Source organism: Carcharodon carcharias, chromosome 10, assembly GCF_017639515.1.
Source record: "Carcharodon carcharias isolate sCarCar2 chromosome 10, sCarCar2.pri, whole genome shotgun sequence".
Lineage (NCBI taxonomy): Eukaryota > Metazoa > Chordata > Chondrichthyes > Lamniformes > Lamnidae > Carcharodon > Carcharodon carcharias.
Window position 1 is genome coordinate 71,067,319 of NC_054476.1, and position 15,142 is coordinate 71,082,460.

General features: G+C 41.4%; 1 protein-coding gene across 1 annotated transcript in view; it reads left to right on the top strand.

The window, feature by feature from the left end:
* The window catches only part of ptdss2 (phosphatidylserine synthase 2), a 121,395-nt gene that overhangs the window by 39,931 nt on the left and 66,322 nt on the right, over positions 1–15,142 (top strand). Inside the window, exon 2 of the mRNA XM_041197786.1 lies at positions 5,353–5,454. Within this exon, the coding sequence (XP_041053720.1) occupies positions 5,353–5,454 (102 nt within the window). The remainder of the gene's footprint in view (positions 1–5,352; positions 5,455–15,142) is intronic.

The window sequence follows — 15,142 nt, forward strand, 5'->3', positions numbered from 1 at the left end:
CTTTTTATGGTACTGCCATGAGGTAAGTTTAAACGTGAAGGCTAGTGAATGGGTAGGGTGAATGAGAAAAGTGGGTGAAGTAGCAGGTGGGTAGGGGGGTAGTTGAGGGGTCAATGGATGGTGGCGCAGGGAGTTGGGGGCTCAGAGAGAGTGGCTGAGGGTTCGGCCTATAGCTATCTAGGAGTTAAACTAGGTTTTTCCTTTCTAATATTTTCTGGGTAACTATTCAGTTAATATCCTTGGAACTGTTTGTAGTCTCCAACTCAAGTCAGAGACGTTTGTGGAGGATCCTGGCGGGCAGGAAATTCAAACTTCCCGGGTAATTCCCTCTGAGGTCAATGCTTCAGGACTTCTAGGGGCTCCCGACGTGCACTTGGGTTGCAGGCTGGTCTCCAATGATCCAGGGACTGAAAGATTTGAGCCAATGTCTCAACAAAACAGGAAATTTACTCCACTGCTTTTAAAACATTATTATAGAATGTCTTGAAAATATGTGTACGATAACAAGGATTTCAAGATCACTCAATCACTCAATTTTGCATTTGATATTGGTCAAAAATAACAAGCAAATGCAAACTTTATTTAGAAATTTTTAATGAAGCCCTTTAAAGTTTTGTCTGTGCAAATAGTAAGTATATTTGTCTAATACACTTCATGCTGCAGTGAGTCCTATCTTTAATACTGTCAGCTAATTGTGAAAATGAGTTGCACACCGTATGTTTGTGAAATTGGAGCTGCTGCAGTTTATGGGTTTGATAAGTTATAACGAAGAAACCATACCAAGGTGAAGAAGTAAGGAAGACAGGTGCTTAAAAAGTTCAGTGGGAACCCAATATCTAGGGCTGGTATAGAGAAAAGGCCAGAGTCCCTTGCAAGCCAATCTAATCCAAAGATGATCTAACAAAAAGTGCAGAGGAATTTTGGGCTCAGTTATGTGAAGATTATGCTGAGAACTACACACAGCTAAATGGTGATTATTAAGTTCTGGGCTTTGGCCCCAGTAAGTGGCATACAAACTCAATTTTCAATTTACTTTTGTAATTTCACAATTTGTGTTCTCCAAGTTGTTAGCCACATGTAGGTAATTGCACTTTTGATAATTTCTCTGGCTTCTCTCTTTGCATATGGTGCCTGACCTGCTAATTGATTGTTTCCACCATTTTCTGTTATTCTTTGTTTTACCAATGGTAGTTTAGAGAGATTAAGTTCTAAATTTGGAGAGGACAGATGATTATCATTCTGTTCAGAGGGTGGGCCAGGGCATGGAGGAGTGAAGTGGGAAGGACCTGTTGTCCTGTGTGTGGTGGGGGGAATAGTTAGTCAAGGAAAGAAAATGAGGGTCGTAAAGGGTGGTATCAGCACTGTCCACATGTGAGCCTAACTCACGGTGTTGGTTGACAGAGTCCTTACAGGGCTTTGTGTTCATCTTATCTCTCAGCAGGGATAAGTGAAATGTTATCTTGGACAATGTCCTTTATAATGCATCGAAGGGAGAGTCAGCTGAGTCTCCAGGGGGAGAGAAATAGAGTTCATATTCAACTTGAAACATTAACTCTGTTTCTCTGTCTACAGATGCTGCCTGACCTGCTGAGTTTTTTTCAGCACTTTGTTTTTATTTGATTTAGCAGTGTTTTGCTTTTGTTCCAGTACATTTAGTTCTCTGACCAAGCTAGTCACAACAACTAGCAACGATACACACATCAATGAAGTGAAACCAATGTAATGTAAAATATTCACAAGTAAAATTTAAATTTAAAGAACACCCATGCCAACTTTGTGCTTTCAATAAGTCTTGCGTTAATGGTGGTGGAGTTGGGTAGAAAAGTTGTGGCTGCGATGATTTTACTCCTCTTTGTCTAAGAGGCTCTTTTATAGCACATCTGTATCAGCTGCATTATCAGCTGACTGCAGATTTTACCACTGAAAGGATTTCCCCGCTGCGTGATCACCTGTCTCCTGTGCACCCCATTGGCACTTTAAATTTTAATTTTAACATGTGGGAACCAGCAAAAGCAAGAGAGCGGAAGTGACACCCACTATGTGTTCCACCATCGGGAATGGGACGCCACAGATAAAATTTCACCCTTTGTGTGGAAGAAGTGCTTCCTGACATCATTGGGTCAGTTCGAACTTTAGGGTTTTCCCCCCTTGTTCTGGACTCCTTCCACCTAGTACAGTAGATGAGAGAAGCCATCAATTCCTTTAAACATCAAAAACACTTTAATTAGGTCACCCCTTAATCTTCTATATTCTAGAGAATACAGGTGGATTTTATGCAACCTGTTTTCCATAATATAGCTTATCGCCGCATTCAGTGGCAGCTTTTGCAGAGAAACGGAATCTGTTTTTATGAAGTTTTATATGCAAAAAAATAGCAACAGGTATCTTTTGAATCTTGGAATGTGATCTGAGCTTGTATTTCTTTGACTTGCTAATCTGGCCCTGATATCTTCTATGATCTCAACTTGCTCAAATAGAAATAGTGAGGCCAGGCAAATCTCAGCAGAGATCTTTGATTAAGAAAAAATTTGGGGACAATTTGGTTACATTTTAATCAGTTAAATAATGCAAATGAATTTTGATATATGTTGAATATATGCATGATGTAAGTATTAATATTTATAAAGTCAATGGAAAGTTTAATCTGGAGCATAAGTCGTTCGTAGTTGCAATCTGGAGAATCGTGTCTGAGGGTAAACCTTTCAGATATTTTGTAACTTGTGGCTGTAACAGAGTTCTGCATATCTGTTTAAGTTGGTATTCAATTATAACTGGTGGGATTTCAACTCAACCTGACTAGTTATGAGAGGCACTCTACATAAAGTATTAAAGATCACTGCAGAACCGCACATTTTCTATTAAAAGCATGTGTGATGCTAACATTAACATTAAGGATAAAACTTTTCTGTTTAACATTGTACTCATGACTAAAGAGCAAAGCAATATTATGTGTCACTAAAAATAAATGAGTTTTGCCATCTTAATTTATTGACCCATCTTCACACTTGATGGGTCCACTTTCTGAGCGATTTCCTCAACCACCTTGGTTAGCAGTTTCTTGAATGAATGTGGAGGGGTGGTGGGCGGTTTATGTTAAGCTTGCCCACATTTCTAGTATTAGTATTCTGTATTTACAGAACCAGTAGCCTGTGGATTTTATCTGTAGCCTCCATTTTGATATACTGGGGATATTGTACATGTATTCAACAGATTTGAATGACAGATTTAAAAAAATACAATTGTATTGGTACCTGGAATCCCTCGATATAAATCTTTAAAAGTAAACCCACAGAAAGTTAGCCTAGACCTGAACGAAATGTCCATTATGACTAGCCACAGCTGAAACGTGACCTAATATATTTGAACGTTGACAACTTTAATTGCTGCAGTTCATTATTACAGCTAATGTGTGCTCTTATCTTCTATCTAATATACAGCTGAAAGAAACTAAAATGCAACTGCCCCTTGGGATTTGTGTTTTGTATTTTAGTAAATAAATTGGTGCAAAGTATTTTCTTTTAATTTATGTTCTCGTAGTACTTTCCTATCCTTGAGTCACTTGTGGCACCACTGTTTTATTACACCATTTTGGAATATGAAATGGGATATTCATATCCACACACACTATTTACATTCAAAAATATGTTGAAATCCTGCTGTTAAATGTCTCCTAATTCTAGCCTGGACTTGCTGTATCTGGTGGTGGATGATTAAGGGGAGTGGCAGTCTTATTTAGTGGAGCATATCAATGCTTTTCTGCTCTGTTGCCATAGTGAAGTGCTTTTTTAAAAAGGAAAAGCAATAGATCTATTGTGTCCCTTCCCGAGGTTATTACTGGATATAACCACTTTCCTACAAGGCAAGGCCTGTTTGCTCTGGTTGTGACAAAAATACTTGTAAATGTTAAAAAGGAGTCTGTTTTGAGGACTGTTAGTGGCTGGATATAGTATATGCCTGTTTACATGCCAGGACAGTGTGTTTCAGTTGTTCCATTCAGATTAAGGCTTTTATTCATTGGCAAGTATAATGGCAATAAGAACAGAAAATACTGGCAAATACACAATCAGCCTGCATGGCCCTAGAGAAGGGGCACATGGCGCCCATTGGTAATGAATGTGGCCTTCTGTGACTGTTGAGCCCTGCAGGGACTGGAGTGTGTAGTGGACACTGGAAATAATATTCAACCTTAAGGTTCATTTGTTTTATGGCTTAGTATCATGTTAGTTGTGCCCTTCCAAAAGGGATCACTATTTCTTGGGTTTTGGTTTGACTCTGGGACAACCCAATGTCTGTCTCCTTATAGGTTCCTCAGAAAAGGCATCTGAAAAAAATGTTTAAGTTTTTTTGTGATTCTTCATCAAAATCCTATGGTTTCTAGTGAGGAAAAATTGATCACGTTTGGTTGCTTGACGAGAAGATTTGAGAATTTTCCCTGATGATTCTTGTTTAACATAACTTTCTGTAGCATTAGGCTGAGCACAACACTTTGACATCTTTCAGGAGATCAGCTTCGGGTACTTATAGCTCGCTTCCCTCACATCCCCATTTGAGCTTTTCCCATTATTACATTTGAAGGCTTTAAAATTGGGCAGATATGAGGTAAAATCTGATATATCAGCTGAAGTCCTGAAAGGGGAAGGTGACAGGAAAGAAGGTTGCACTGACTGGATTGCTGAAGGTTTGGTATTGGGGACCTATTTCTAAAAATAACAGTGCTAAACTGGAAACAGCCTAGTAAAGCAGCTAAGGGTGTATAACATGCACTAGGTAAAGTCTGTCATGGTTGTAATGGTGCCAGAATAAATTCAACGCTGGTGAAATTTAGTTGAAATGAGTGGATGCATTGGAAGAAACATGAACAACATATGCTGGAAAAAGCTAAAGGTGAATTTGAGCTATTTCTAGAGGTGTTAACAGGTTCTGGTTAATGCATTCACTCACAGAGGAGTAGCAATCTATAAAACAAATAGAACCATTGAGAGGGCAGCAGTAGTTGGCAGATGTTATGCTAAAACTGTGGAGTACTCTGACAAGATTACGTTATTTATGGTCACAGACACAAGGACTCAATTGGCAAGAAAAGATTAAAAATAAAATTCAATCAGTACAAATGTTAGATGACTTTGTCTAACTTTGCATTCATTTGATGATCAGTGGGTTTTGCAGCAAAAATAATTGATTTGAAATGTATCTACCTTTTTGAAATAGATCTAATCACTGTTCTAAATTAAATGTTTTTTAACTTGGTTTAAAACATTTTCCAGTGGTTATACTTCTGTGTAAGTATCATCAGTTGAGCTAGTCAGCTTTTTGACATTTATTGAGAATCAGTCATTTTATTTTTATTCGCAGGAGAGCGCATACCTTGACCGTGTTATTCATCCTCACTTGTGCACTGGTTTATGTTACTCTGTTGGAAGAAACCCCTCAGGATACAGCCTATAATATTAAGAGGTAAGTGGAGGCTTTCTGCAAGCGGCTAGTGTAATATTCCGCTTTCACTGTTGCAATCCAATATGATAACAAAGTTTACTTTGTTTTCTGTTTCTCTGACCTTTCAAATCACTGTGCTAATATGATTTCGCAAATCTGGTGACAGAAGTTACATTTGGCAAAGCCTACAAGCTCTTTCACGTTTGAGTCGCAGATTGGACATTCAGCTCACAGCTTAATGCGTCTGATAAAGACCTTGTGCAAAATTCTATGTTTTGCCCTTCACAAAACGGGAAGAAGAGAAAATTGAAATTGAATAATTTAAGTCGAATGATTTAAAATGGCCTGTGGTCCTGGTTGCCTTTAGGCCATTTGGGGGCCAGTTTAGAGAATGGAAAGTCCATTGTCTTTGCATTTGACTTAGGCTGCAGTGGACTAATGGGAGATTGGAGGTATAGGGTGGCAGTGCAGAGAGGCTGGTTTGGCATTACTGTTTCAAATCTAAGGTCTAAAGCCTTTGAAAGTCATCACAATATTAGTGCAACACAGTTGGGGGCAGTGCTTGGGATCAAGAAAATTTGCTGGTGGATCCTGCCATTTAGGTGGTTGAAATGTCAAGCAATAATCAAAAATGTCACCGAAAATACTGTCTGCATTCTGTTGAATATCGAGTTCCACTTGCCTTACATAAGATAAAAACAAAAAACTGCGGATACTGGAAATCCAAAACAAAAATAAAAATACCCGAAAAAACTCAGCAGGTCTGGTAGCATCTGCGGAGAGGAATACAGTTAACGTTTCGAGTTCGTATGACTCTTCAACAGAACTAAGTAAAAATAGAAGAGAGGTGAAATATAAGCTGGTTTACCGGGGGGGGGGGGGGGGGGGGGGGGGGGTGTAGGGTGGGGATGGTGAGACAGGTAGAGCTGGATAGAGGGCCAGTGATAGGTGGAGATAGCCAAAAGATGTCATAGACAAAAGGACAAAGATGTGTTGATGGTGGTGATATTATCTAAGGAATGTGCTAATTAAGGGTAGAAAGCAGGACAAGCAAGGTACGTATAACCCTGGTTGGGGTGGGGTAAAGGAATCAAAATAGGCTAAAAGGTAGAGATAAAACAATGGATGGAAATACATTTTAAAATAATGGAAATAGGTGGGAAAAGAAAAATCTATATAAATTATTGGAGGAAAAAAAAGGGGGGGATCGGAAAGGGGGGGGGGGGGGGATGGAAGAGAGAGTTCATGATCTAAAATTGTTGAACTCAGTATGCAGTCCGGAAGGCTGTAAAGTACCTAGTCGGAAGGTGAGGTGCTTGCCTTACACTCCTGTCCTTGGCTGTCAGTGCACAACTGCCTTGTATTTCAAATTCTCATCCTCATTTTTAATTGATCTGTGGACTTGCTCTTTCCTATTTCTGTAAACTTCTCAAGCCCTATTAATCACCTTAAATACTCACTCCCTTCACCACCATTGCAATGGCAGCAGTGTGTACAATCCACACAATACAGTGCAGCAACTCACCAAGGTTCCTTTGACAGCACCTTCCAAACCCGAGACCACTATCACCTAGAAGGACAAGGGTAGCAAACATTACGGCCTGCTCGTTCCTCTCCAAATCAGTGCCGCGGAGTCGAAATCCTGGGACTTCCTCCTTTACAGCACTGTGCGTGTATCTACACCACGTGGACAGAAAGGGTTCAAGAAGGTGGCTAACCACTACCTCAAGGGAATTTTAAGGATGGGAATAAATTCTGGCCTTGTCAGCAATGTCCATATTCCATGAATAAAATAACCCCCCTGCAACCCTTTCGAACACTCTGTTCTTGTTTCTTAATCAACCTCCTTCATTTTGTATCCTTTGACGGATGTATCCTTAGCTGTCTAGGTACCAATAATCAGCAATAATCTCAGAAATACCTGGAAAAACTCAGCAGGTCTGGCAGCATTGGCAGCGAAGAGCACAATTGAAGTCTCGAGTCCTCATGACCCTTCAACAGAACTAAGTAAAAATAGGAAAGGGGTGAAATATAAGCTGGTTTATGGGTGGGGGGGGAACGACAAGCAGCCAGTAATAGGTGGAGATAACCAAAAGATGTCACAGACAAAAGGACAAAGAGGTGTTGAAGGTGGTGATATTATCTAAAGGAATGTGCTAATTAAAAGTAGAAAGCAGGACAGACAAGGTACAGATAGGTCTAGTGGGGGTGGGGTGAAGGAATACTAAAAGGGCTAAAAGGTAGAGATAAACAATGGGTGGAAATACATTTAAAAATAATGGAAATAGGTGGGAAAAGAAAAATCTATATAAATTATTGGAAAAAACAAAAAGGAGGGGGAAGAAATGGAAAGGGGGTGGGGATGGAGGAGGGAGTTCAAGATCTAAAATTATTGAACTCAGTGTTCAGTCCGGAAGGCTGTAAAGTGCCTAGTCGGGAATGGGGTGCTGTTCCTCCAGTTTGCGTTGAGCTTCACTGGAACAATGCAGCAAGCCAAGGACAGACATGTGGGCATGAGAGCAGGGTGGAGTGTTGAAATGGCAAGCGACAGGGAGGTCTGGGTAATGCTTGCGGACAGACAGAAGGTGTTCTGCAAAGCAGTCACCCAGTCTGCGTTTGGCCTCTCCAATGCTGAGCAATGAATGCAGTAGACTAAGTTGAGGGAAGTGCAAGTGAAATGCTGCTTCACTTGAAAGGAGTGTTTGGGTCCTTGGACGGTGAGGAGAGAGGAAGTGAAGGGGCAGGTGTTGCATTTTTTGCGGTTGTGCCGTGGGAGACGGTTGAGGAGTATGGGGTGATGGAGGAGTGGACCAGGGTGTCATGGAGGGAACGATCCCTACGGAATGCCGCCGGGGGGGTGAAGGGAAGATGTGTTTGGTGGTGGCATCATGCTGGAATTGGCGGAAATGGCGGAGGATGATCCTTTGAATGCGGAGGCTGGTGGGGTGATAAGTGAGGACAAGGGGGACCCTATCATGTTTCTGGGAGGGAGGAGAAGGCGTGAGGGCGGATGCGCGGGAGATGGGCCAGACATGGTTGAGGTCCCTGTCAACCACCTTGGGTGGAAAACCTCGGTTAAGGAAGAAGGAGGACATGTCAGAGGAACTGTTTTTGAAAGTGGCACTATCAGAACAGATGTGACGTAGGCGAAGGAACTGAGAGAATGGGATGGAGTCCTTACAGGAAGAGGGAATAGGAACTTGGAAAATTTGTATCTTTGAACATCACGTATAGAGATAGAGGAATCTTTTGGTTGTTACAGCTTGCAGTAGAGTGTGTACACTCGATTGGTTTGCTGAGTGTTCGTACAGTTCAAGTGGCATTTTTAGAAGAGTAGCAGCCTGTATCCTACCAATTTGGGCGGGCTCCAGTCTATTCTCTTCTGTAGGCATCTGAATCTCAAACATGTCTCCTTTTACATGAGCGTGTAATTAGAAATCCATCTCCATCTATTTAGCTTGCAGATACTGCTCCATTTTGGTGACATCTGATTACACAACATCAAGTTGACCGCCCAAATAGAGCACAAACAAATCCTCAACATTTTTGAGGGCGGTAGGGACTTCATTACCCGGAGTGGTTAGAATGTAAGACTTGTTATCACATGAGAGCAGTTGAGGCAAATTGCATAGACCTATTTAAGTGGACGCTAACCAAGTACATGAGGGGAATAGAAAGTTCTGATTAATAAGCTGAGCTGAAGTATGGTAGGAGGTGGCGCATGAACATCCGCATAGACCAGTTGTGCCGAATGGCCTATATCTATGCTGTACTTCTATGTAAAACTCCTGGGTTCTTCACACAATGCTACTGAATGCAAGTATTTTTTCAAATGTCTTAAGTTTGTTAAAAAAAACTAATAAATTTGAGGATGACAAACTTATTTGAGTTCTTTAAGAATGTAACAAGCTGGGTGGACAAAGGAATCAGAGTTCCAAAAGTCACTCGATAAGGTGCCACATAAAAAGCTACTACACAAGATAAGAGCTTATGGAGTTGGAAGCGATATATTAGCATGGTTAGAGGACTGGCTAACGACCAGAAATCAGAGAGGATAAATGGGTCAATTTCAGGATGGCAAACTAATTAGTGGAGCGCCACAGAGATCAGTACTGGGGCCTCAACTGTTTGTGATTGTTACTAGTGACTTGGATGAAAGGACTGACTACATTGTAGCCAAATTTGCTGACAATACAAAAATAGGAAAGCAAATTGTGAGGATGCAAAGAGTTTACAAACGGATCGATAGGTGAAGTGAGTGGGCAAAACTTGGCAGAAAATGTGGGGTTATGTGAGGTTGTCGACTTTGGCAGGAAGATTAGAAAAGCAGAATATTATTTGAATGGCGAGAGACTATAGAATGCTGCAGTGCAGAGGAATCTGGGTGGGATTATACATGAATCGCAAAGTAAGCATGCAGGCACAGCAAGTAATTAGGAAGGCAAATTGAATGTTGCCTTTTATTGTAAGAGGGATAGAGCATAAAAGTAGGGAAGTCTTGCAACAACTGTGTGGGCATTGGTGAGACTGCACCTATATAGTGTACAGTTTTGGTTTCCTTACTTAAGATTTTCATTGGAGGCAGTTCAGAGAAGGTTCACTTAGGCTTGTTCTTTGGTTAGAGGGTTCTCGGAGGAAAGGTTGAGCAAGTTGGGCTGACACTCATTAGCGTTTAGAAGAATGAGAGGTATGTATGAACAAACATAGATATGAGCATACGAATTAGGAGCAGGAGTAGGCCACTCAGCCCCTCAAGCCTCTCTGCCATTCAATAAGATCATGGCTGATCTGATTTTTAACTTCAACTCCACTTTCCTGCCTACCCCTTGCTTATCAAGACTCTAACTACCTCCGCCTTAAAAATATTCAAAGACTGCTTCCAATGCCTTTTAAGGAAGAGAGTTCCAAAGACTCGCGACCTTCAGAGATAAAAATTTCTCCTCATCTCTGCCTTAAATGGGTGACCCCTTATTTTTAAACAGTGACCCATAGTTCTAGATTCTCCCACAAGAGGAAACATCCTTTCCACATCCACTCTGTCAAGATTTAGACTTGAATGTAGGAGGGTTGATCAGTAATCTCGTGGATGACACAAAAATTGGTGGGGTGGTAAATAGTGAGGAGGATAGCCTTAGATTACAGGAGGATATAGATAGGCTGGTCAGTGGCAAATGGGTTTTAATCCAGTTGAGTATGAAGTGATGCACTTGGGCAGGACAAACAAGGCACGGGAATACATGATGAATGGTAGGACCCTGGGAAGTACCGAGGATCAAAGGGACCTTGGTATGCAAGTCCACCGGTCCCTTAAGGTAGTGGGACAGGTAGATAAGGTGGTTAAGAAGGTATATGGGATACTTGCCTTTATTAGCTGAGGCATAGATTATAAGAGCAGGGAGATTATACTGGAACTGTGTAAAATGTTGGTTAGGCAAACTAGAGTATTGGATGCAATTCTGGAATCTGCATTTTAGGAAGGAAGTGATTGCACTAGAGAGAGTGCTGAGGAGATTTACCAGGATGTTGCCTGGGCTGGAGAATTTTAGTTATGAGGAGAGATTGGATAGACTGGGGTTATTTTCCATGGAGCAGAGGAGATTGAGGGGGGATATGATTGAGATGTATAAAATTGAGGGGCATAGATAGGGTAGACAGGAAGGAACTTTTCCTCTTGGTGGAGGGATCAATGACCACGGGGCATAGATTAAACGTAAGGGGCAGGAGGTTTAGAGGGGATGTGAGGAGGAATTTTTTCACTCAGGGTGGTGGAAATCTGGAACACTCTGCCTGAAAGGGTGGTAGAGGCAGAAACCCTCATAACATTTAAGAAGTATTTGGATGTGCACTTGCAATGCCATGGCATACAAGGCTATGGGCCTCGTGCTGGAAAATGGGATTAGAATAGTTGGGTACTTGTTTGACCGATGCAGACTTGATGGGCCGAAGGGCCTTTTTCTGTGCTGTAGACCTCTGTGACTGAACCCCTCAAGACCGTATATGTTTCAATCAAGTCGCCTTTTACTCTTCTAAATTTCAGTGGATACAAGCCTAGCCTGTCTAGCCCTTTCTCGTAAGACAACCCTCCATTTCAGGTATTAGTCTGGTAAACCTTCTCTGAACTGCTTCCAATGCATTTACATCCTTCCTTAAATAAGGAGACCAATACTGTACGCAACACTCCAGATGTGGTCTCATCAATGCCCTGTATATCTGAAGCATAACCTCCCTACTTTCGCATTCAATTCCCCTCGCAATAAACAATAACATCCTATTAGATTTTGAGATGTATAAGATCCTGAGGGAGCTTGACAGGATAGATGGTGAGAGGATGTTTCTTCTGGGGGAATTTGGAACTGGAGGCACTGTCTCAGAATAAGAGGTCTCCCATTTAAGATGGAGATTAGAAGGAATTTCTTCTCTGAGAGTCATTAGTCTTTGAAATTCTCTTCCCCAGCGAGCAGTGGAGGCTGGATCATTGAACACATTCAAGGCTAAGTTAGACAGATTTTTGATCAACGAGAGAGTCGAGGGTCATGAGATCAGGCAGGACAGGGGAGTTATGGCCACAATCCGATCAGCCATGATCTTATTGATGGAGCAGGCTTGAGGGGCTGAATAGCTTACTCTTCCTGCTGATATGTTCTATGTTATTTAAAATTCTGTTCTATGAACAGAGAGTACAACTGAGATCAGTAGAATATTCAGGTTATTCTGCATTGTGATAGCCAGTAAGGCCTTTTACCCCTTAAGACTCGAGGACTTGTTGAGAAGATTTCTGTAAAAATATACCATATAAACCGCAGTTGGTCCTTTCTTTTGATCTATCAAGAGCAGAATAATTATCTTGCTGTAAAGCAATGGGAAGTATTAGTTTTCTATATTGGTCAACAATTGCAAGGTTGTAACTGAGTAGATGGGGTTGAGTGTTTTTTAGTCTAGCCAATTTTATGTGCTGTCCTAACTAGTTTTTTTCTCACTCATGCCACTGGGTTCTCATTCTCAATGCAGTGCAAGCAATTGAACCCTTGGCTACTGACGCCTATACAGCATGATTTAAAATACCTCAGTATGCTATAGTAGTAATTCTGTTCATTATGATATACTGAATTATGATTAAAAACAGTCTTTCTTTTGTAGTTGTAATACATCAGTCTTTGGAGCTGGTGTTTAGGTGGCAGTCTTAAAGGAGCTGTATTTTCAGCACTAAGTTGAGAGAAAATAAGGGTTTAACAGAGTGGGGGGGTGTTATTCAGTAAGTTGGGTGTGTTATATTAATGTTGCGCTCACAAGCTGGGCTTTATAGATGTTAGATTTATTTTCCCTGTCTCCCTCCAGCAACCACAGTCTTTTGGGGAGAGAATCCAAGCCTTCCTGTGGCCTGTGTGCGCACAAAGGCCTCCCTGATTTTCACTCCTGAATCGTTCAGCTCTAATTTTAAGGTTGTGACCACTTTTTGTGGATTCCCTACCATTGCATGTGTCCATCATTGGACTGTAAATGATCTCAGCTAAAGCCTTCCAATATTGTGCTCTGTTTGCATTTCAATGCTAATTTTTATGGTACCAATACAGAAGTCACCTGATGAGCTTGAAAAACAAATTCTGTTACCTATCAGTATGTCAATGAGATAAAAACAAAAAAACTGCGGATGCTGGAAATCCAAAACAAAAACAGAATTACCTGGAAAAACTCAGCAGGTCTGGCAGCATCGGCGGAGAAGAAAAGAGTTGACGTTTCGAGTCTTCATGACCCTTCCACAGAACTGAGCGAATATAAGGAGAGGGGTGAAATATAAGCTGGTTTAAGGGGAGGGGGGGTGGGGGGAAGAGAAGTTGGGGGGATGGGGTGGTGTGGTTGTAGGGACAAGCAAGCAGTGATAGGAGCAGATAATCGCAGAGAGGAACAAAACTTCTTCAAGGTAGGCATTTCTTGGAGGAGTGGCAGTCAATTAAACACAGAGCGATTATCTGCTCCTATCACTGTTTGCTCGTCCCTACAACCACACCACCCCCCCCAACTTCTCTTCCCCCCCACCACCCACCCCCCACCTTAAACCAGCTTATATTTCACCCCTCTCCTTATATTCGCTCAGTTCTGTGGAAGGGTCATGAAGACTCGAAACGTCAACTCTTTTCTTCTCCGCCGATGCTGACAGACCTGCTGAGTTTTTCCAGGTAATTCTGTTTTTGTTTTGGATTTCCAGCATCCGCAGTTTTTTGTTTTTATCTGTGTTTAATTGACTGTTACTCCTTTTCAAGAAATGCCTACCTTGAAGAAATTTTGTTCCTCTCTGCAATTATCTGCTCCTATCACTGTTTGCTTGTCCCTACAACCACACCACCCCCCCCCCCCCCCCCCCCCCCCAACTTCTCTTACCCCCCCCACCCACCCCCACCTTAAACCAGCTTATATTTCACCCCTCCTTATTCGCTCAGTTCTGGGGAAGGGTCATGAAGACTCAAAACGTCAACTCTTCTTCTCCGCCGATGCTGCCAGACCTGCTGAGTTTTTCCAGGTAATTCTGTTTTTGTTTAGTATGTCAATGAGGCCTGCAGGCTTGGTAAACTACTGTGGAAGCTGTATTCTGGATCTTTGTTTGCTCTTCTGGCCCAGTAACAATTTGTCCTGGAAGAATTTTGAGCAGGTTTGGCAATGGAGTTGGGGATTTAAAGAGTTGACTTTGGAGAAGGGTTGAAGTTTAGAATTTTTCTCTGCGAGCAATTGTTGAGGAAGGTAGTGAACCTTCAGACCTTGTTAAAGAACTGGTTTTTCCTTTGTGGTAAATAAACCTGACTCATTCTTGACCTTTTGATGACCTGCATCCCTTCTGCTCTCGGATATGTGGAAGCTACATTTGGCGGCAGAAGTGTCAGTGCATCTTGAACTGTAGTAGCCAATCAGATGGTTAATTATATTCTCCCATAATTTTTGAATAGTTGCAGTAACTATGCGTTGTTTTGAAATTTTTGTAGGGAACATGTCACAGGCCAGCATCTTGCTTTAAGCAATAAACTTGCTGATGCAAAAACTTTCAAAGCCAAACTTAATCTGTTTATGATCATGTGCATCTCTGAATGAGAGTATTGTTTTCAGACCACTTTCATGTATGTTTTACATACCTCAATACCTCATACTTGTTTGAGGTATTGAGGCAAGTTTTATGTCACTTTCTTCTCTCTTATTTTGTTGCCGTGAGTGTTATCGATGAGCAATTGGTTACGCACTTCTAGTTGATTGTATGTAATGACATCCATACTGAAGGGCCAGTGGTTGACAGCACTGCACAGTTGAGATAATCCCACACATTTAACTCAAAATATATTAGTCTCGGATGTATTAAAACTCAGGTCAAAATAGTTGAGTTGTGAATAATAAAATTGGATATAAACAATGCTGTTTTGAAGTCCCTGTAAAAAAAAAAAAAATGTTTTTTGGGTTTCCCTTTTCCCTTGGTCTGCACATTCCACGCATGCCTTGCTACGTGTGCATATTTTTGCATTGTGGAAATTTCCCCCCCCCCACCCCCAACCCTCCTTTTGCCAAGTACATTTATCCATTCATTGTGCTCAATTTTTTTTGTGACTCATTGAATGTATTTAATTCGTAGTGCAAGGAACAAGCTTTCACACCTCCTGCAATTATGTTTTCAGATTTTTGTGAGCCATCAAATGAAACCTAGTTGAGCTGCATCTAAAGTGTGGGAGGCATA